We start from the raw sequence: 23,332 nt of genomic DNA, 5'->3' as shown, positions 1-23,332 counted from the left end.
GTATGGCTGCTGGCTCTGAAACCTTGTACTGAAAAAGTAATTCCTGTAGGCTGCTGGAGGAACCTAAATTATTAAGCTGAGGGTATACATAAATCAAACCAAAAGCAGAAAGGGAAGAAAAATGTTTCCCAGCAATTTCTCACATCAAAGCACAGTATAACTTCTTAGAAATATGCCAATCTAAAAGTGCCAGAACAAAGTTATGTAGGATGAGTTTACAAATGTTAAGAGACTCTGGTGACAGTGTTTGTGTATAACTCACCTTTTAACAGACCAGTGTGGAATGACCTTTGTTTGTTTTGCAAGGACAGATATTTGAAAACTGTTTGGAAAAAGGATGGACTCCATCTGTACAAATGGCGGCGCACATGGTCGTAGCGGCTCATGGCTCACCTTTTCAGTGCTCTTTTTTTTGTTTTTGTACTTTTTTCTTGCTTGTTTGTGCACAGTGTTCTACATATATGTCTGCACTGAAGGAGCTGCTTTTAATCTCATTGTACATGTGTATAGTGACAATAAAAAGAATTCTATTCTATTCTAAAAGCAAATTTTTAAAATGGCTAAAATTGTTATGCCTGAATTCCACTTCGAACAACATACTTTTTTATTTCTGGGCCACTTCTATATTAGTAAATGGAGGCGTTTTCTCACCATGTTAATTGAGTGGTGTGCTCAGGCAGTAGTGGAGCAGCAGTGAAAGTCAGGACTTGTGCTACTTTCAGAAACAGCAAGAAATGCAGTTATCTATTTGTTTGCATTCCTGCCACTATCTGGCCACTTTTGTCATTTTCTCTTGCATTGGTTTGTTTATGTCTGAAACGTCTCTTTGTGATTCAAGTAATATGTCAAGAAATGTGTCTGTAAAATAATACAAAATAAATGTGAAAGAATAATTACAGCACTTGCCTAATGATACTAAAAGGAAGACATTTTTAGGGAAAAATTAAAATAACTGCAATTGTGGTAGTCAAGGACCTTGTGTGACAGTGAACACTCTTGATTCCTGACTAAGCGTGAGTGAGTGTATCAGACTAAACTCTTGTAATGCTTAATAAAGTTTGTGTGTGTGTGAAACCAGACCTACTGTATGATTCTAACTGAATACTTTGAAGTGCTCATGCTCAAATTGTAGAAACAGGAAAACAACTGTATTATGAAATGACAACATATTAGTCGTTATGAATAAAAGTACCAAGTAAAACGCATAAAATGTATGTATATCTCTCTATTATAAAAGGAAATCCTGAGACAAGACTTCCATCCATCCATCCATTTTCCAACCCGCTGAATCCGAACACAGGGTCACGGGGGTCTGCTGGAGCCAATCCCAGCCAACACAGGGCACAAGGCAGGAACCAATCCCAGGCAGGGTGCCAACCTACCGCAGGACACACACAAACACACCCACACACCAAGCACACACTAGGGCCAATTTAGAATCGCCAATCCACCTAACCTGCATGTCTTTGGACTGTGGGAGGAAACCGGAGCGCCCGGAGGAAACCCACACAGACACGGAGAGAACATGCAAACTCCACGCAGGGAGGACCCGGGAAGTGAACCCAGGTCCCCAGGTCTCCCAACTGCGAGGCAGCAGCGCTACCCACTGCGCCACCATGCCGCCGAGACAAGACTTTCTCAGAGATAATTTCAACTCCCGCGAGATGAGACTTTTTGCCAAGAGATTTTGACAAGTCCCGCCCTCCTCTCAAACATTTACAACCAAGCCGGTCCACTCAATTCTCATTTGTGTGAATGCTATTGTCAGACACAAGTCCTGCGCGCTCAGCTCCAAGCGGAGTTGGAAATAAAAGACAAAGAGTAGAAGACAAAGTAGAACGTCATAAAGAGGTTCAAAAACATTGGTGCGATACACATGCAGAGCAGGTTAGAGATTTTGAAAGTACTAAAATTCGAAAGTCTCAAAAAACTGATAGTAAAGATCGCATTAGCGCTAACAAACGGAAATTATTACTTGGTGAGATAATGGAACAGCGAAAAGAGATCGAATATATGGATATAGGTGATTTGACAGAAGTATGTAGATTTTGTTCGGCTTTAAACTTTAAGTCGGAAACTTGTAGATCGTCTAATTCGTGTTGCCATCAGGAAAAAGTAGTGTTTCTTCCCAATTAAGAGGCGGATCTGCAAAAATTAAAAGATTTGTTGTTTGATGAAAGTGAAATCCACATATGCGAGCGGCAGACACACGAAGTGGCGGGGGTTGGCAAGCAAAGCAAGCAGGGGGAAGAGCCCCCTAGTTTTAGAAAATGCAAGTCACAGCATTGGTGCAAGCACATTCTCTTCAGATGGGTAGCACACCCTTTGTGAGTGGTCACCCTGGGCATGAAGGAGACACACTTGGAACATCATTCCACATGTACAGCTACAGGCGATAGCCCCCATCTTAGCCAGTCAACTAAATAGAGGACTCACTCAATCACTTCAAATAAGTAACCTGGCCTCTTCATTATTAATTATTTTGTTGCAGTGGGCTTGAGCCCTGGAACATCTTACACAAATTTCAAGTCTCCAAAGTAAGACCAAGGTACCGTACAAACTCTATATAAAAATGAGCATAGCTGAACTGCCTGTGGATATGTTTGTAAGTTCAAAGCACAAATAAAAGACTGTGCAAAACAATTTATATTAAAAACACAGGAACCAAAAGTCTGTGTGCCAAGTAAAAATTAGGTTAGTTTTTGGGATGAAAGATTCTTATTTGCTATGTATCTTTAGACTTTGTGAGCGCACTGTTCTGGATATGGGCTTTGACCTCTGGTCTACAGTTCCAGAATCAGTTGAATTAGAGTTTGTTAATCACACATATATTCACATGCTGATGAGTTGAAAGTCCTGACAAGGTAATATAATCCGTACATTTTGACCTCGTCAGCAACGCTTAAAAAAAAAACAAACTAGCAAACAGCAAATCAAGCACTGAATGATCATAGTCTGAAAACCAGGGGTCAGCACTTACGAAATCAAGACAACTTGATGATGGGTGAATAGCTAATATCATCTGAAGACTCAGGGCATAGAAAGACAGCCAAACTGAGGAGTAGCTAAAATGTAAGTAAACAAATAAATCCAAGAAAGAAATGAGGCAGAAGTCAGTGAGAGGGTTTGTGGCCAAAAATTACACCGAGAAACATTTCCAAAGTGCTTATTTTGTCTACAGTGAAGAACAATGACCGATAAGATTTCACCACAATGCCTTTGTATCAAGCAAAGAATGATGTGACCAGGAGACTCCCTGCTCAACACCAAAACAGAGGAACGGCGTCACACACTGAAAAATTCTTTTCAACAATTCTTTTCTGGTTATTGCTTTTTTTGATTTCACTTCTCTGGATATTCCCTGCTGACTTCCGTCTGCTGTGCATTTTAACTTTGTTTACTAATGATTCCTGGGTTCCTGGTTGGTCTTATTTTTGTCTGCTACTTTTAACCCTGCCTACCCAATGGTGTTAGTTCTGTTTGACCTGATCTTAGAACTAACAGCTGCAGTGGTGTTCCACAGGGAGGACAGCTTCTATAAACACTGGAGAGAAGTTACGGTCCAGCAAACAAACCCAAAAGCAACCATGATTCTGAAGTATAAAGCAAAAAAAAAAAAAAAAAACAGGATGGTTACCATTATGTAGCAAGGTGATCTCACGGAAAACTGCTGGACGATTTCCATAGGGGTGAAGCTGAGTGATTGAACAGCTATGCAGTGATGATCCTGTCATTCCCTTCTACCCATCACTAGAATCTTTTGTTTTTATTTTGCCTGCCCTGCTTATGTTTATGAGGAGACTCCATCTTTATATGACAAAGCTCCCTCCCAATCAGGATGCACAAAGTTTACTGCTACAATGTCGGTTATGATCTACCTGTGACAGGCAGGCAACCCAAACTATCAACTTAAGTATCTTATTTCAAAAGATGAAGAAACTAGGATGAAACATTAAACCACCATCATCAAACCAGCACCATCCATTTTAGGGCTGTGGGGGTCTGGACCAATTCCAAGCCATAATAACTATAATGTAACTAAATCATTGTTATAACGGTGGATTCCATTTGAAGTGGAAAGTCAGAACTTCCGAGTTCCTAGTCAGAATTTTCACCTGTAACCCACCCTTAAGTTCAGATCATGACTACTTCTTATTCTTTCGGCTGTTCTGGTTTGGGGTTGCCACAGTGGATCATCTTTTTCCATGTTAAGATCAGATCATGACATCAATTCAAAATGAAAGCTATAGTATTCTACTGTTTATTAGCATTTCTATTTATTTGTGTCTCATTCAACCAGTTGTACACACAGTACTGTCCAACGTCTAACCGTGGACCGGGTGTAGTGCGTTGCTATCAACTGCTATTTATTCTGATTGATCAAGCAAAACAAAGATTTTCCTGGAGACATCCATCTGGTTTTCCAAATTTTTTTACTGGAACGCAGCATAAGTAATGATATATGTGATCAAACCTATCACAAGATCACAAACAAAAGAAAACATGCATGGTTATTTAACAAAAAAATAATGTGTTCACCAAAAAATAACAGAATTACATTTTATTTATAACATGTTTTTCATAAACTCCAAGTGGCACAAAGCAATACAACAAATTAAAAAAAAAACTATTAAGTGAATAACAGATAACAAAATGAAAAACAAAACACAACTAACAGTATAAATATACAACAAAGCAGGATAACATAAATGAATAAAACATGCAACATATTGGTAGATAAAATCAAGTAAAAGCAGAGTAAACACTAAAAGTTTACCTACATTCCAGATTATAATCTCAGGAGAAAAAATCAAAACTGTGCTTTAATACAAAATTATTCTTCTAGAAGCTATGTTGGAGTTTTGTAATGTACCAAACCTTAATAAAGATACAACAAATATGCAATGGGCACAGACGTTTTTCCCTGATACTATTCAGTGTACGGTAATTTAGTCTGTAAAATAAACGAGTTACCAGGGATCTTATGCAGGGACCAACTGGCATGTAATGATTTTCTAATACTGCCAACATCACAGAATGCTAATACCTTCTTACAAAGTGCTGACATTTATAGTCTACTTTCAACATCTATTCCAACCATCAACTTAGCCCTGACAGCTTTTCCTATTTTAAACTGATCAGCATACTTACGAAGGCACACTGCGGCCAGCAGTCGGAGGCCAAACTCTGGTGCAAAGCAGGTGGGGAACAGTGGCTGAAGGACGTAGTTGGAGAATGTGAGTGCAATAACAGCTTGGTTGGTTGGATAAATTACAAGGACAGCAATCCACAATCGGAGAAACCTACAAGAAAAAGAAACCTAAATCAACATAAATAAAGCATAATTCACCATAGTAGACACTAGTGTACTTTATATTAGTAATTGGACATTATTAGTATTAATATACTAACAATGAGACAAAGTCAGAAAGGCGAGATTGTGTTGGTTTGGACATTTGCAGAGGAGAGATGCTGGGTATATTGGGAGAAGGATGTTAAGGATAGAGCAGCCAGGCAAGAGGAGAAGAGGAAGGCCTAAGAGAAGATTTATGGATGTGGTGAGAGAGGACATGCAGGTGATGGGTGTAACAGAACAAGATGCAGAAGACAGAAAGATATGGAAGAAGATGATCCGCTGTGGCAACCCCTAATGGGAGCAGCCAGAAGAAGAAAAAGAAGAATGTACAAGACTTAAACTGACAGAGTGAAATACAAGGCAGTACTTTAACAGCATCAACAAGAAAACAAATGTGTTAGTGCAGTATAAGGTAATGCTTGTGCCATTCATATCAAACTGTTCTCTCCCAATGAAGAGCCTGCAGCATACATCTGTCTGATCTTGTGCTATAAAAATACAAACAACTCTAAAGTCTTAATGTGGATCATTTTCAAATGAGTACAATTACCTCATAACGTTTTAAGTCACAATGGCCTTATTAAAAAGCCACTAAGCACTGGTTTTGTTTGCCCAGGGTACACCAAAGATCAAAAATATATTGAAATGTTTCAGTTCAGGCACAACAAACAAAATGATGCAATAGCTGCAAAAATGTCGTATTATGTGTGTTTTATAAATATTGGGTTAATTAATTTCATGAAAGACCTCAGATAGTTTAGTTTTACTCGCATTTTACTCATGTCATTTGAAATAATTTGTAATCAAAATCAACAACTGTTTCAATTTACTTTTGCTGATGGAACAAGCTCTTTCTTTCAATCATAGTTTAGTCATAAAAGTAACAATCTGGTTTTATTTATGATTGAATATTTACTCATTTAATTTTAAAATGACAAATCATAAGATATTTTGGAAACTCCCCATTTTCCCTCATTCCAAAGGTTGCCGACAGGTATGAATGGGTAGGTGTCCTGTCCACTACCGCTTCTCTGCAATACTGTAATAGACAAACAACAAAGCTCAACGCAGGAAGCAGCACTAACCACCACAACATAGGATTCTCTTGTCATATTTTATTATGATCAATGTACAAAATGAACTGATCATCCAAACTGTTCACATGATGGATTCTCATTACAGAAATCACCTCTGTTATTGTCTTCAAAAAGTGTTTTATCAATAACACCGAAAACAGTTATTTTGTATTACCTACAGTTGTAGTCTTGCAACAGTGTCATAGTTTTAATACTTGAAGCTGAAAAAATGCACCAACTTAATGTTAACATCATTGGAAGCAAAACTTGTGTCACGCAGGTGGGCTTAGGGGACAGTTTAAGGGCTCTGGTGATGGTAATCCTCAGACACTCCAGACACTGCAGATCGGAAGATTGACGGTTTTTGCACCACCAATGTCACTTCCAGTGTCCATTCACCTGGACCCACCTCTTCCTACTAGAAATACAGTAATCCCTCCTCCATCACGGGGGTTGCGTTCCAGAGCCACCCGCGAAATAAGAAAATCCGCGAAGTAGAAACCATATGTTTATATGGTTATTTTTATATTGTCATGCTTGGGTCACAGATTTGCGCAGAAACACAGGAGGTTGTAGAGAGACAGGAACGTTATTCAAACACTGCAAACAAACATTTGTCTCTTTTTCAAAAGTTTAAACTGTGCTCCATGACAAGACAGAGATGACAGTTCTGTCTCACAATTAAAAGAATGCAAACATATCTTCCTCTTCAAAGGAGTGCGTGTCAGGAGCACAGAATGTCACATAGATAGAGAAAACAATCTCTGGCAAACAAATCAATAGGGCTGTTTGGCTTTTAAGTATGCGAAGCACCACGGCACAAAGCTGTTGAAGGCAGCAGCTCACACCCCCTCCGTCAGTAGCAGGGGGGGAGAGAGAGAGAGAGAGAGTTTGTTTTTCAGTCAAAAATCAATACGTGCCCTTCGACCTTTTAAGTATGCAAAGCACTGTGCAGCATATCGTTTCAGGAAGCAGCTGCACAAAAGATAGCAACGTGAAGATAATCTTTCAGCATTTTTAGACGAGCGTCCGTATCGTCTAGGTGTGCGAACAGCCCCCCTGCTCAATCCCCATACGTCAGGATCACAGATAGCGCAAGAGAGAGAGAAAAGTAAGCAATCTAGCTTCTCAGCCATCTGCCAATAGCGTCCCTTGTATGAAATCAACTGGGCTAACCAACTGAGGAAGCATGTACCAGAAATTAAAAGACCCATTGTCCGCAGAAATCCGCGAACCAGCAAAAAATCCGTGATATATATTTAAATATGCTTACATATAAAATCTGTGATGGAGTGAAGCCGCGAAAGGCGAAGCGCGATATAGCGAGGGATCACTGTACACCTAACCGGAAGCTCTGCCATCTTAGAGTCAGTTAGAACCAGACTCCCATCTGAAAAGATGTTACCTTAACGCTCGTAAATCACGTTTTCTTTATTTTGGAATTTTAATTACACAGAGTTTGCCCACTGGCGTCCCAACCCTTCTTATTGTGTCCTATTGTTCTTCTTAAATGGTGGCCTTTGCCCTACAGGCTTTTATCATATTAAACAACTCTTTTAGAGGTTTTCAGTCATAGCCTTCATTTATATAATCTTAGCATGTCAGAGGTAGTTGGCAGTGTGCCTCCATGAAGCTGGTCATGCAACGTGAGATGTCAGTCACTCAATCCAACTAGTCTGCGCCTCGCTCCAATAAAGTTACAAATGGATTTGATTTTATCTTTTCGTGTGCATGAGAGTTTACAACCAATGAATTCCAAGGGATTAGGAACATGGGGACTTTACCTACAGAAGGGAAGCTTGTGTGTCTGAGGTTTAATGTTTTACATACCATAACAGCGCCAGTTCCATCAGGCAGCACACTATTGGCTGCCCACAAAAAGGTGCAAGCTTAATGGTGCTGGAAGGTCAGTAACGGTGACATGGGCAGTGATTTTCAGGTTGTTAAAATTGACATTATCCAGCAACTCATACTGATGCTGAGGCGTGCGGATGTGAACTTTGCAAAAGCTAGAGGCTGCTGAGAGCTTTTGGTGTTTTCTGTGGTGTGAGAGTTAAATTAAAAAAAAATACATTTTACTCTCCAAAACTTTGGTTTTGGTTGCCGCTAAGGAACTATGCAGGAGTTTTTAAAGCTCTTTTCCCTTTAAAAGGTTTTTCCTGCTTTTTTTTTTTTTGCCCGCACAAGAGCAAAAGTAGCTGGGTGTTTGGAGGTGCACTTGAAAAAGTTACTTGTACTTGTACGTGTGCTCGTAACCTGTATCTGAACTACAATCCAGGAGGTAGGCTAGAGAGCAGCAGTAACTGATATTGGCATTTGTAAGCATATAACCGCATCGTAACAGCGATTCCTTAGTTAAGAAGAAAAACAAAAGGCCACTGCTGACTTCAAAGCAGTAAAGGGGAAGGCTCAGCGGTGTGCCGGCATGTGGCCAGTGTTGAGACGCCAATCAGGCACAAGGGGCTGTAGGAGCAGATAAGGTAGTAAAGTTTTATTTATTTGTTTATTTTAGATTGAACAGTTCTTAGTGGTCCAGAGGTAGAACAGTTAAGTAGGCAACTGCATAAGGGTTCATTAATACCGGGGAAAACAAACAGTGTGAGTGGAGAGCTTTTAAGTAAGGAATAAAAGTTAGGAGAACAGACAGAGAAAACTAAAGTTAACCTCACAGAAGGACAAACAGTACAGGAGCTTAAGGGGACAAGATGTAAAATAGCTGTCGCAGTTCTTAGTCTTACCATTTAAGTTAAATCATTTATAATTAAAAAAAATAAAAATAAAAATAAGTTAAGGCACTTTTGCTAATCTTAAATCAAATTTTAATAATGAGGCCAGTGCAATGCAAGTCCTGTTGGATGTTGGACGTTTTAGATGACGGTTTGGAAAAGCCAGTTGTCTATGAGGGCTAGATCTGCAGGAGATGCCAGCTGATCCTGCACCTCGAGCTCGGTGAACCGAAAGAGGAGTTGGCTGGCCTGCGTTTTAATAACAGAATTGGTGGACTTGGCCCAGGTGTCCTTTAGAGAGATAGTGTGCACCCCCAAGGTGGCACAGGAGGAGATTCCAGACCAGACAGGTAGAAATAGGTGGGTCACGGTCATAAGGCATAAGGTAAGGGTGCACACTGTCCGGGGGCATCAACCCCAGAATTAGAAGAATCAAACCATTATCATGTCTTTGTGGAGCTGGACAGTGTCTCTGCCAATTCTGAGGTTGTAGGCAGGGATGTGGAGCCCTAACGGGCCACCTAAAAACAAGTTTCCAGAAAGAAAGAGGTAGTGATAGTTGGGCACTCAATCATTAGGGGGATTGAAGCGTAGGTGTAGAGAGAGCCTCGCACCATGTGTTGCCTTCCAGGTGCACAGGTGGGGGACCTCCCTGGAAAGGTGGATAGGCTCTTGGCCAAAGCAGGGGTGGATCCAGTAGTCATTGCCCATGTTGGAACAAATGACATACATAAGGGTAGAATTTCAGTTCTTTGATCCACATTCAAAGAGTTAGGTGCCAGTCTGAGGAGCAGAACTGACAAGGTAGTCTTCTCCAAAGTTCTGCCTGTGCCACACGTCAGTCAGGTAAGATTGAGGAGATTAGAAGGCTTAATGTGTGGCTCAAATCTAGATGTAGGGTAGAAAGGTATAGGTTTATGGGGTATTGGGACTCCTTTTAGAACAGATGGAATCTGTTCATATGAGTAGGCTAGTCGAGGATTGTTTATACTAGGGAATGGGGAGGTGGGGGGGTCAGGGAGTTTAAATCAGGCCAGGTTTAGATCTATACATGGAGGAACAAACAATGGTGTAGATATAAAAATGCATAGTAATGTAAATTCTAAGCAAATATTTAAATGTAGAAGGAGTAACATTAAAAATAGCTTGCCTTATAGATAGATAGATAGATAGATAGATAGATAGATAGATAGATAGATAGATAGATAGATAGATAGATAGATAGATAGATAGATAGATAGATAGATAGATAGATAGATAGATAGATAGATAGATAGATAGATAGATACTTTATTAATCCCAAGGGGAAATTCACATACTCCAGCAGCAGCATACTGATAAAGAACAATATTAAAGAGTGATAACAATGCAAGAATACAGACAGACAATATCTTTGTATAATGTTAAAATTTTACCCCCACCCCCACCCCTGGTGGAATTGAAGAGTCTGAGTATCATAAAGTATCAAGAAGTATCAAAAACAAGGCAAGTGAGTTGTTGTTGTATGTAGCAGAGCATAATTATGATATTATAGCAACAACGGAAACCTGGCTAAATATCAAAAATGGGGATGAGTGTAACAGAGGGGTACACATTTTTGGGAAGGATAGACAGAACAGAAAAGGAGGTGGGGTTGCTGATTATGCCAAACAGAATTTAAATGGAAGTCCTCTTCAGTTGGACGATGAGCCCATCTTAGCAAGGACATGTGGCTTCACCTGGAAAGCATTAAGGAAAGAGGCCTTATTTTAGGAGTGTATTTATAGACCACCCAATGCAGATAGTAATTTCAACCCACATCTTTATAGAAATATTAAAAAGGCAAGTTTACAGGGGGATATTATAGTCATGGGGAACTTTAATTATCCAAATATTAACTGGGATAACCTTGCAGATAGAGGAGCACGAGAGCAGGAGTTTTTAGAAGTAATCAGTGACTGTTTTTTGACACAGCATGTTAAAGCACCAACAAGGGCTGAAGCCTGTCTGGATTTAGTATTTTGTAATAATCAGGATAGAATTGAGGGTGTAGAGGTGATTGAACCACTAGGGTCAAGTGAACATAATGTAATACAATTCTCAGTATTTTGTAAGAGTGCAGATGCAAAGACTAAAATTATTAAGTTGAACTTTGGTAGGGCAAATTTTGAGCAAATGCAACAAAGTCTAAGTGGGAAAGACTGGGATAAGCTTTTAAGTGTGGAGACAGTCGAGGAGCAGTGGAACAGGTTTAAAAATGTTTTACATGTAACGCAGGACCTAAAATTGGAATTAATAGGAAACTAAAAAAAACTACACAGTGGATTAATAAAGATTTAAAAAAGAAGCTGCAAAGGAAAAAACTGCTTTATAATGCATATAAGACTAATGAATACAAAGTGAATCGTAGAGCGTATGAGAACATGAGAGCAACAATTAAGAAGGATATTAGGGAGGATAAAAGACAGTTGGAGAGGAATACAGCAGATAAGGCGAAAGACGACCCTAAGAGATTCTTTCTGTATTTTAGTAGTAAAAGAACAGTCAAGGAGGAGGTGAAGAGCATCACAAATAATAAAGGGGAATTAAAAGATGTGAATAGTGAAATAGCAAATGCCCTAAACTTACATTTTTCTGAGGTGTTTACAAGTGAGCAAGTGGATAACCTCCCAGTGGTAAATGGGTCTACTAAGGAGGTACTGAGGGATTTGGAAATTGTAGAGGGAGAAGTGCTGCTCAGATTAAATAAGCTGAAATCAAACAAATCACCAGGACCAGATAATATTTATCCTCGTGTTCTTAAGGAGGCTAGTGAGTACATAGATAAACCCTTGACACATATTTTTAGGAAGTCACTGAGCGCTGGTGAGATTCCAAAGGACTGGAAAATGGCAAATATCATCCCATTATATAATAATGGTGACAGGGCAGATCCAAGCAACTATAAGCCAGTAAGCTTAACATGCATCACAGGAAAATTAATGGAAGGAATTATTAAGGATAAAATTGAGCAGCACCTGGCAAGGACAGGAGTTATTCTGAACAGTCAGAGGGAGGTCGTGTTTTACTAACATGCTAGAATTCTACTAGGGGGCTCCGCCCCCTGCTCGCTTCGCTCGCCAACCCCTGGTGTTGGGAATGACAAAGAGCGTGATGTATGAATGAGATATAGAATAGTGTGACGGTGTAGATGATGCAAATAGAAAGCAAATAGAAAGCAAACAATAAAGTGAAAATTTCTTTGTACACGCCGTTTAAGTGTAAAAGGTAATTCCAGCTCAGAACTTGTAAGGTCATTTAAGATGGTTATTGTTGTGATCAGAGTCAAGTTTGTCAGAGCTTAGAAAGAGTTGTGTCTTTCCAGGAAGTAATGGAATGACTTGGGTATTTATGTTTTCCACATTAATATTTTTTGGACATAATATAGTGCGTTGTGTTAAAAGGGGCATTTGGTCTAATGAGATTGCTGTTCCAAATCTCTCTGTAACTAAGTCGTCGCAGATAAAGGCTTGAGGAATTGTAATAATATGTGGCTGAAGTCCATCTGTATTCGTGAGTGTACCATCTCTCAGTTGTAATAAGCAATTGTTATGATCTGTTTCTGGACATCGTATCTTTTTTACTAACTGTATCTTTTGAAAGCAATGCCAATTGTCTGCGTATTTTAAGGTGCACTGAACAATAGCTGAGTGCATGGCATCTGGAAGAATAGCTAATCACTATCTAAAATCTCCTCCTCATAAAAGTACCTTTCCTCCAAATCGAATATTATTATTATTCATAAACGTTTGTTCATGCCATTGAACATTCATCAATAAACAACATTTTTTCAAGACGGATGTCACGTGCAGTGCCACCGTCAATGTTCATAGTGGATTCCGATTTGTAGGATCTAATGTAGTTGATAAAGATTTCACTTTCAGGTACATCGTCAGTTATAAGCTTCTGTAGATATTCAGTATATGAATGTAAAGAAGGCAGTCTAATTTGACCCTTTTGACAACAACGTGTAAATGTATAACTTGTATTGCCAGTTGTTTCTTCAGGGAAGTGAACTGAATGACAATGATTGCAAATGACATTCATTAATCCGAATGAATTTTCCTGGTGTATGTTTTGCTTGTGCCGTTTGAGAGGCGCGTTGTTGCATGTGTATTATTTGGGACGTGTTGTTTTGGAGCTGTAATCGATTTGCCTGTGCTGTGTGAGAAGCCCGTTGTAGCCTTCGCTGCCATTAACGTATGTCTGAGACGGGAGGTGTTTCGTTTTGAATCCGTGCCTGTTGCGTTGCAGCACTTTGATTGATAGTTTGCGTCATGTGGATCTAGGATGTAGATTTGTGCATATTAAATGAACTATTGTAGGATCTAATGCAGTTCATAAAGTTTTTACTTTTAGGTACATCGTTAGTTAGAAGCTTTAGTTGAGCTTTGCGTATTTGGAGTCGAGTCATTTTTTCTTTTAGAAATATGGATAAGTAATAAGGAGTATTGCACTCACTGTTAATATGGAGCCTTTTCTGCGGTTGAACGGTTAATAGTGCCTTATTGTAATGAGATCCACCTATGCTGCATAGCCGTCTATTTTGTTGTTTCTTTCGTGTTCGTGTGTTTGTTCCTGTTATCCTTTCCTTTTCGTTTTGTACCCTTGACCGTGTATTCATGACTTGTTTCTTTCTCAGCATGCGAAATATGGATAAGTAATATGGAGGATCGCAGTCACTGTTAATATGTTTCCTTTTCTGCAGTTGAACGGTTAATAGTGCTTTATTGTAAGGAGATCCACCAATGCTGACACCTATGCTGTCTAGTGTGAAGGTGTTGATGTTCACTTTAGAATATGTGGCTTTGGGTGTCACTTCTTATGGATGTGTGTGTGTGTGGGGGATTGAGGATTGTTGTCGCGCGAGCGTCTTCTTTCTTTTTGTGTTCCTGTGTCTTGTTGAATCCCCCTGTTTGTGTGTGTCCCGTCCCTTGCTTGTAGGGTCTGTGGGGTGGTTTTGTGTTCTTTTTTTTGTGTTCCATGGGCTTGTTGAATCCCCCTCTTGGTGTGTGTCCCGTCCGGAACCTGTGGGGGGGGTGCCTTGCTGTTGTGCGCGAGCCTCTATTTTTTTTTTTTTTGGGTCTAGTCTCGTGTGCAATGTGTTTCGTGCTTTGCCTGCGTTTCCTCATTTCTCCATTTTTCCTGTGCTGACTCCTTTTTTCTGTGGTCTTGTCCGCCTCTCGCGGCCCCTCATCCGCCTCTCTCGCCCTCTTTTGTCCGCCTTTCTCGGCTCCTCAGCCGACTCTCGCGGACTGTTTTTAGCGCCTGCGCAGTACGTCTTTTTGCAGCTACGGCCCATTGCCGGATGTGCCTGCGTCCATCATCCGGTTTAGCATTCTCGGTTAGTAATATGGATGAAGAGGCAACAAAAGGATACGATCAAAGTGGAGCATATGATATTACTTATCTGGACTTTCAGAAAGCATTTGATAAGGTGCCACATGAGAGGTTGGGCATCAAATTAAAAGAAGTGGGAGTTCAGGATGTTGTTTTTAGACGGGTGCAGAATTGGCTCATACACAGGAAGCAGAGGGTGATGGTGCGAGGAACTTCATCAGAACTGGCTGATGTTAAGAGTGGTGTTCCACAGGGGTCAGTGCTAGGGACACTGCTATTTTTAATATATAAATGATTTAGATAGGAATATAAGTAACAAGCTGGTTAAGTTTAAGTTGGCAGATGATACCAAGATATGTGGATTAGCAGATCATTTGGAATCCGTTATATTATTACAGAAGGACTTGGATAGCATACAGGCTTGGGCAGATTTGTGGCAGATGAAATTTAATGTCAGTAAATGTAAAATATTACACATAGGAAGTAAAAATGTAAGGTTTGAATACACAATGGGTGGTAGGAAAATCGAGAGTACACCTCATGAGAAGGATTTAGGAGTCATAGTGGACTCTAAGCTATCGACTTCCCGACAGTGTTCAGAAGCCATTAAGAAGGCTAACAGAATGTTATATAGCACGATGTGTGGCGTACAAGTCCAAGGAGGTGATACTCAACCTTTATAATGCACTGGTGAGGCCTCATCTGGAGTACTGTGTGCAGTTTTGGTCTCCAAGCTACAAAAGGACATAGAAGTGCAAAAAAAATGTCCAGAGAAGAGCGACTAGGCTGATTCCAGGGCTACAGGGGATGAATTATGAGGAAAGATGAACTAAGCCTTTACAGTTTAAGCAAAAGAAGATTAAGAGGTGACATGATTGAAGTGTTTAAAATTATGAAGGGGATTAGTCCAGTGGATCGAGACTATTATTTTAAAATGAGTTCATCAAGAACACTGGGGCACAGTTGGAAACTTAAGGATAAATTTTGCACAAACATTAGGAAACTTTTCTTTACACAAAGAACGACAGACACTTGGAATAAGCTACCAAGTAGTGTGGTAGACAGTAAGACTTTAGGGACTTTCAAAACTCGACGATGTTTTTTTGGACAAAATAAGTGGATAGGACTGGTGAGCTTTGTTGGGCTGAACGGCCTGTTCTCGTCTAGATTGTTCTAATGTTCCAATGACTAGATCAGCAAGTGGAGTTAGCAAATCTGCCCACATGGTACTATATGACTTGTTACATCAGCTTAAGTGTAGTGTAGCACTTGAGTTGTCAGCATTCTCTATTATCATTACCAGTATAAGTGATTCTATTAACTTCTGGAATTTAAAGATTTTCTTGTTCATTAAATAATATTCAGATGAATAAAGAAAAAAAAAACACAAATAAACAGCAAGAGATGTCAAGGGGGAGATTGCAAAACAATGATAAAAGGCATGACTGCATCAATTTTCTGTCAGGCAGGCTCAGTGGTTTGCATCACCATCCACGATAAGATAGAGGCCAGCAGAAAAATGCCATGTAGGGCAGACAGGCTGGGATATCAGAGGAGAGGATTTGAAAAGAACATTTACATTTACAGAGATATAGACAAGACTGGCAAAACAGCTTATCTCATTGTAGCTTTGAAGTGTCAATCTTAACTGAAGTAACAAACTCTGAGTCTTCCTCAAGTATTTTTACACTTGTATGAATTGTGCTGTTTGATGATGCATTACAGCCAGAGGCAGCATCCATCACATTGATTTCCTGTCCCTGACAGTGTCTTGGGTGGCCAAAAGCCTAGCTTTGTGAAAAATGACACAAGATAGGAAGCAACCTTGCACGGGAAGCCAGCTCAGGAGGATTTTATATTTTTATAAATGGAAAAAAATGGTTCATTTTAATCATAAATAACATGAAACATCATACAAATAAGAGTGAGCAGCCAAATCACCATTATCTTCAACTTGTCCTACTTTGCTACTGTTAAAAACAACACGAAATACCTCTTTAACCCTTAACTACTCACGCTGGTAGATTTTGTATACCAATCTCAGTTATTTTTGTCCAACCTCCTTTAACTTGAACCTACCGGTATCCTCAGCTTGATTCACTACATTTACATTTACATCATTTAGCAGACGCTCTTATCCAGAGCGACTTACAACAGTGCTTAGTAGTCTACGACTGTTCTTCAGTCTTTAAGGCTAGGATTAAATCTACTGTCATTAAACAAGTTACCGCTGACCAAGTTGTACACAAAACCATGCTAGAAGAAAATAATAGTAAGTTGTTAGTACTAGGAGTTAGTACAAGTACCGTGTCGCAATGGTTTCCCTCCAGTGTACCCCCAGCTGGTTTTATGAGTGGATGCACAGTCGCAGCTTCCATTTGGTGTATTTGGTACACCACACGGGTACTAACGGAACATCTCATCGTTGTCATACACACTTTTGCAATGACTTTGTCCGCAAAGAACATTCAACAACTGAAGTGAAATGTGATACATGTGCAAATCCTACAGTGGGTGAAAGTGTGACTGGTGACGAATGAGCACTGGAGAAGTGGATCAGGTTTATTTTCAGATAGTCCTAGACTGTGTCATACTATTCAGTAATATGGTACTAAATTACATTAAAAACATGTACAATTTAAAATTATTGCAATATTTTAGGGTGGCACAATGGCGCAGAGGGTAGCGCTGAGGCCTCACAGTTAGGAGACCCGGGTCCTTCCTGCGTGGAGTCTGCATGTTCTCCCCGTGTCTGCGTGGGTTTCCTCCGGGTGCTCTGGTTTCCTCCTACAGTCCAAAAATATACAGGTTAGGTGCACTGGCGATCCTAAATTGTCCCTAGTATGTGCTTGGTGTGTGAGTGTGTGTGTGTGCCCTGTGGTGGGCTGGTGCCCTGTCCGGGGTTTGTTTTCTGCCTTGCACCCAGTGTTGGCTGGGATTGGCTCCAGCAGACCCCCCGTGACCCTGTAGTTAGGATATTGCTGGATGACGGATGGATGGATGCAATATTTTATATGACAACTGCACAATGTGCGTATAAATAGCCATTTTAACACTGGTGCATAAACTACATCAAGTGAGTACTTATGAGATGAGAAATGGTGAGAGTAGTTAAGGGTTAACAGGATAAAATTTTTGTAACTTTTAGAGCCATGAGAAGCTTTTGAAAGCACAATAATTGATCAATTTTACATTAAAAGTTTTTATTTTTGTTTTAATATACAGTATCATTTAAAAAATGTGAAGGTGAGCATCATTGCACACATGATTCAGATACTGGACGTTAAACACTTGCTATTTTTGCATTCATTCCATCCTGTATATTATTTTTGCAGTGTGTGCATATCAGATGTTCGAATATATTTCTGTCACCAAGTGTGACTTTAATGGGGCGATCTGTCTGCCTCCCACTGAGCAACTCACGAAAAGGTTTCTTTCCATAAGGCATCATAAGTGCCTCAAAATGCGCCTTTATCGAACATGACAAATGAGTAGAGAGCTGAATGAAACAACTTCTCTGAGAACCATGGCACTCAGCGACATCTGGTCCAAATGAAAGCGAGTATAAACAGCTGATCACACCGTTCATGGTCTACTGCTCCACTCCATTAATATGCCCTGAATACTAAGCAAGTGCCAGGCTGTACAGCTGGTTTCTAGAAGGAAGTTATGCAATGGACATTCCTTAGGAACCATGATTTTTACATCTGCAGCCACCTTAAATAAACACATGAACTCTTCACTTCATTTCCACTTTAAAATCTGCTGGTAACCCATCTTCATGTTCACCCTTGGAGAAAAAGTATACACTAATTTCCAAGATGGCAAGCAACAACATACTAACCTTAAAAAGCATCTGACAAAAGAGGATAATGCATGACTGCACATGCACATATACTGCAAGCAAAGCCCATGTCATATTAGACGACTTTTACAGCAATTTTTCGGTACCAACTTCCTTTACATAACCTTAGCCAGTCAGAGACAGTTGGCGACGCATTCCCATGAAGCCAACTATCTAATGTGACATACCCAATAGCGCTGATAAATTAACCAAAAAATAAGGATCAAACATTCCAATTAAAAATAAGTACATTTTCAAATATATATTCAAACTTAGGTTAATGAATCTGGATCCACTTGACGTGAGCATTCATAGTTTTCCTCCTCTTTCTTTCTCTGTATGTTTAGCATTTGTTTGCTCAGAGGTTGATGCACTTGCTGCCTCCTGAGCAGCTCTTCTTTTCTCCACCCTAGCGGCCCACTTCTTCTCTTCTTTCGTCCATATATAACCTTGAAGGTTAATCATCACGCCAAAAGCGGATAGTAGATGTCACTTTGTGTATGTCTACCAAATTTCAGGTCAATCGGTCAAACGGTTTGTGAGCTACAGGTGATTTAAAATGCTGGACAGACAAACGGACTGCCACGGTAGCATATTATATAAGATGATAGCGAAATTCAGTCTGACAGCCCTAATACCTAAAGACTGAGACCAACTGGTTTGATTTTTCTCTTTGGTCAGAGGGGTGGGCTCGGTACTCAAATGTGGCACTTGGTGCCACGGCCCAACTGCCAAGTTGTTTTGCCTGCCTAAGGAAAAGTCATCCCAGATGGAGGATTGCAGGAATCGTGGGAGAGAGGGGTCCTTTCATCGGATTGGCTGGCCCAGCACTGTTTCAGCTCTGGAATGGCCAAATGGGGGAGGCAGCTTGAAGGATGAGGTCTCCAGGACTCTATACAAATCCAAATCTTATTATGGGATATATCATCTACTGTTAAATTCTGCTCTGTACTTCTAAAATTTATATTTTTTTATTTCTTACTATATTGAGAAATTGTTCTGTTCTGTGTACCGTACTGTACTGTATTCTATTGTATTGACCCCCTTCTTTTGACACCCACTGCACGCCCAATCTACCTGGAAAGGGGTCTCTCTTTGAACTGCCTTTCCCAAGGTTTCTTCCATTTTTCCCTACTAGGTTTTTTTGGGAGTTTTTCCTTGTCTTCTTAGAGAGTCAAGGCTGGGGGGCTGTCAAGAGGCAGGGCCTGTTAAAGCCCATTGCGGCACTTCCTGTGTGATTTTGGGCTATACAAAAATAAACTGTATTGTATTGTATTTACATACGAGAGATGAGAACCAATGTGCGTTCAGCCAAAAGTACAATGTAAAGAAAGTAGTGATGAGGAATAAGGAACATGGATGTTTTGAATCTCACAAATCAATAAGAAGCTCACCTATCTGATGTCTCATATTTTACATACCGTAACAGAATGGAAAATACAGTTAAAGGGCAGAGGTTGCTGCTGAATTCGCTGCAGATGTTAACACTTTGTACAGCACCAGCTCAATTAGGCAACAATGCTACTGGTTGTCAGAAAAAGATGTTGAGCACGACAACGCTTGGTTGGTACATGAGACATAGGCTGAGCCAAGATCAGCGACTGTAATCTGCAAATCTGACATACCCCACAACAAAAACCTTTAGACTCTGTTTACAACTTAATAAAGCTGTGTACAGAGCAATACAGTGTTCCTGGAGTAATCCTGCACTGTGGATCTCTCGTGGATACATATTCACTTCTTTGTGGCACCCTATTTAGCTTTGTTTCGTACCTTTACTAGTTAGCGCTCGAATGGACTCGGACTCCCTGAACAACAGCCTGACGGATGACATGTGCATCATGCAACACAAGTAAAAACATATTTTTTCATGGATTTTTTTTTTTTAATATTACTAGGGGGCCCTTGAACGAATTGAACGCACTGTATGATGCAAACGCGAACAGATTATTGTAGATTTGGATATTTTGCCTGTAGTGTTTGTGGATTTCACTTTCACCAAATAACAAATCTTTTTTTCCTCGTGGATACGCCTCTTCATTGGGATAGAAACACTACTTTTCCCTGATGGCAACACGAATTTGACCATCTACAAGTCTCCGACTTAAACTTTAAAGCTGAACAATATATTTCCACCCCCGCTTGGACCCGTTAGGTTTTCAATTCATTTCTTGGCACAAAGTCTCGTCTTGTGGGACTTGAAATTATCTCTCTGAAAAAGTCTTGTCTCGTCCCAAGATTTTTTTATATAATAGAGAGATTTGATGTTGTTCAGCATTGGACTCCATTAACACTTACTATATCAGTATTTTTGTTGTTTTTTTTATCACCTTTCAAACAACACAGAGGGTAAGAAACAGATGAAAAAAATTAAATTTTTGAGTAAGCATCCCTTTAAGAAAGAAATAGCAAGGCAACCATCCTTTAGAATAATCAGTTACACTGCTGCTGTTTTTAAAACCTTCAGAACCATGCTCACAACAATTGAAGATGTGAGTTCCAAAATCTGCTAATTACACCTTTTGGTAAAGTTTAGTGAACACGTGATTGTGACTTTTCATGCAGTTGGTCATGCGCCGAAAATATGTTTGAGCTTCAAAACCTGCTAATTGCAACAGTGTAGTGCTGTAGTTTTAGGGATTTAGTTTCATAATCTGCTTACGGACCCAGATTTTCCTATTTATCGCCAAAATTTATCTTTTGTACTTACAGTAGCTGATTTTGGAACTGAGCTCTTCAATTTCAGATGACCTTTCTAAATTCAAGCTGCAGTTCGGCAAACATAAACCAGAACAGTAATACGAGTACACCTTGTAGCAGGGCCACATAGGTATTGTTGTTTATAGTGTTTGCACCCAGTCTTGTCTTGTCACAGCACCCCATCTAAACTAATGTGTGTTTGTTTAAATGTCGTCCCCGTAATGAGAAACGGGGAAGGATGTTGCAGAGAGGCAGCGACCCCTGGACACGTCAGTACCAGAGTTTTGCCAGTTATATCCGTCTCATCATTATTTAAACGGTCAGGAGGGACAGAAGAGGAGGAAGGAGAGAGATGGAGATTTCAACTAACAACAACTGATCATCATTTTTCTGCCATTATCTACATCGCGCCTTGTTCCCAGTTTGCTTCTTATTCAGCTGGAATCACTACAACACAGTCATTGCCAGAAACCCCGGAGTTGGACATTATTATCCACCATTCGCCGAGGAAGCACGGTGAGATTGTTCTGTTTTATTCGGGAGAATCAAACACAACCATTTTTGATCGGCCATCAGTATTCTGGACAGTTATTTACCCGGACTCAATTTCACGTTCATTGACATTTAGTAATCATCCATTGGTATTATTTGTGTTGTGTGTTTGTTATACGTGTGCAGGGGCAAGGGAGGTTTTGTTATTGTATATGTGGGGTTTTCACTTTCCTGGAGGAATATATATAGATATATTTTACGTCAGGGATTTGTATTATTGTATTTGTCTTTGTGTTTTACTTAATATATTTCTGCACTTATTTTACATATCTGCTTTTGTTTGCTAGTATTTAAACCGTCGATTGGTGGGGGGGATATTATTTGTCAGAGGTACGGCTTGGTATAGGTAGGTTCTCCTCAGCAATATATCCAGGCCACAGGTCCTGGTAGTGTGGCTGCCGGCTGGGTAAGGGGTCGGCCGTTACAGCCTAGCCACTAAAAAGTTACAACTTAATGTAGGGAGATGAGCAAGTGCACAACAGTAGGCCAGAGGAGCCAAAGAAAAGTCCACCCAGCTGTGTTTGTATGTCTATTGTACTTGGTGGCCTCTGGCAGGAAAGTAAGAATGCCTTTTAATGCTGTGGCTTTTGCTTTGAAGAACATGCATCTGCCATCAAAGTAAAGGAAGCGTAATGTTCCAGGAGTTATGTATCAAAGTGAACGAAGTGCATGCCCTGCCTAATCTGTTCTTTAACAATACACAGCCAGGGCGTTTTTATTACAGTTGGGATATAAACACCATAGTGTTTGCCAAGAAAATCCGAATAAACAAGACAGCAGCAGTAGATTTTTAAAAACTACTTCCAAAATGTGAAAACTAAAAGCTAGTTAAAAAAAGCACAAATTATGGTATAACAGAATGTCTACTCCTTCTTTTTCAATGTTTTAATGTACTTTTAATACATCAGGAAAATGTATAAACTACTGATAAAATAATGAGGCAAGCAGATTAAAAAAGTAAGCCACACAGAGCCACATATCCTCAAGTTGGGTATTTATATGGTTGGCCCTATCATATTACTAAATAGATTTCAATCTTGTTAACAATGAGCAATACGGAGCAGCCATGTTCTAAATTTGAGAAATACTGGACTGGATTGGCTTGGTCAAGAGCTGGACAGTCCAGCCTAGCTAGCATGGCTTCAGGCAACTGTTGTTCCACTAAGTTGGTGAACAGAAAAGAAGCCGAGGTCAAGTGTCTGATCAAAACAACACCCAAGACAACACTTTCCAAACTTTTTCCATTGTCACCCCTCAAGGTCTTCCGGCAAAACAGGCCTGTATATTTATATACATTGATAAAATTTGGAAGGGAAGCAGAGAATAAAGCTACATCTTTAACGAAAGATTTTCTGTTGTCAGTAACTCATATATACTGTATATGACTGGTGAGGCTTACAAATACCTTTGATGTTAGCTCAAACGCAAGACAAGTTAAGCTGCAATACTTCACCAGACATTTGTAAACTTCTGACGTTTTCATGTTTTTTTTTTTATATAAACGATACCATATTTCTGGTTTTCCTTTTGTTGTTATAACCGCTTTAAAGTCATGATTTTAAAGAGCCTTTTCGATGTCAGCAGCAGTTTTCATTTTAGTTGCCTCACCCACTACACAGGGAGCACGTAACCTGTGTCTTACGTGACCATTGGATTGACGCACAACGTCTAAAACAAAGCCATAATAAAAATAAATATTAGGGGTTTTTTGAGTAGTCAG

At 39.8% G+C, this 23,332-nt stretch overlaps 1 protein-coding gene across 1 annotated transcript in view; it reads right to left on the bottom strand.

The window, feature by feature from the left end:
• Window positions 1-23,332, bottom strand: part of LOC114645847 (large neutral amino acids transporter small subunit 2-like) — a 70,915-nt gene that overhangs the window by 34,201 nt on the left and 13,382 nt on the right. Inside the window, exon 3 of the mRNA XM_028793717.2 lies at window positions 5,152-5,303. Within this exon, the coding sequence (XP_028649550.1) occupies window positions 5,152-5,303 (152 nt within the window). The remainder of the gene's footprint in view (window positions 1-5,151; window positions 5,304-23,332) is intronic.

Source organism: Erpetoichthys calabaricus, chromosome 2 (genome assembly GCF_900747795.2).
Source record: "Erpetoichthys calabaricus chromosome 2, fErpCal1.3, whole genome shotgun sequence".
Taxonomy (NCBI): Eukaryota; Metazoa; Chordata; class Cladistia; order Polypteriformes; family Polypteridae; genus Erpetoichthys; species Erpetoichthys calabaricus.
The sequence above is the reverse complement of the archived record's forward strand: the minus strand, read 5'-3'. Positions and strand labels throughout refer to the sequence as shown.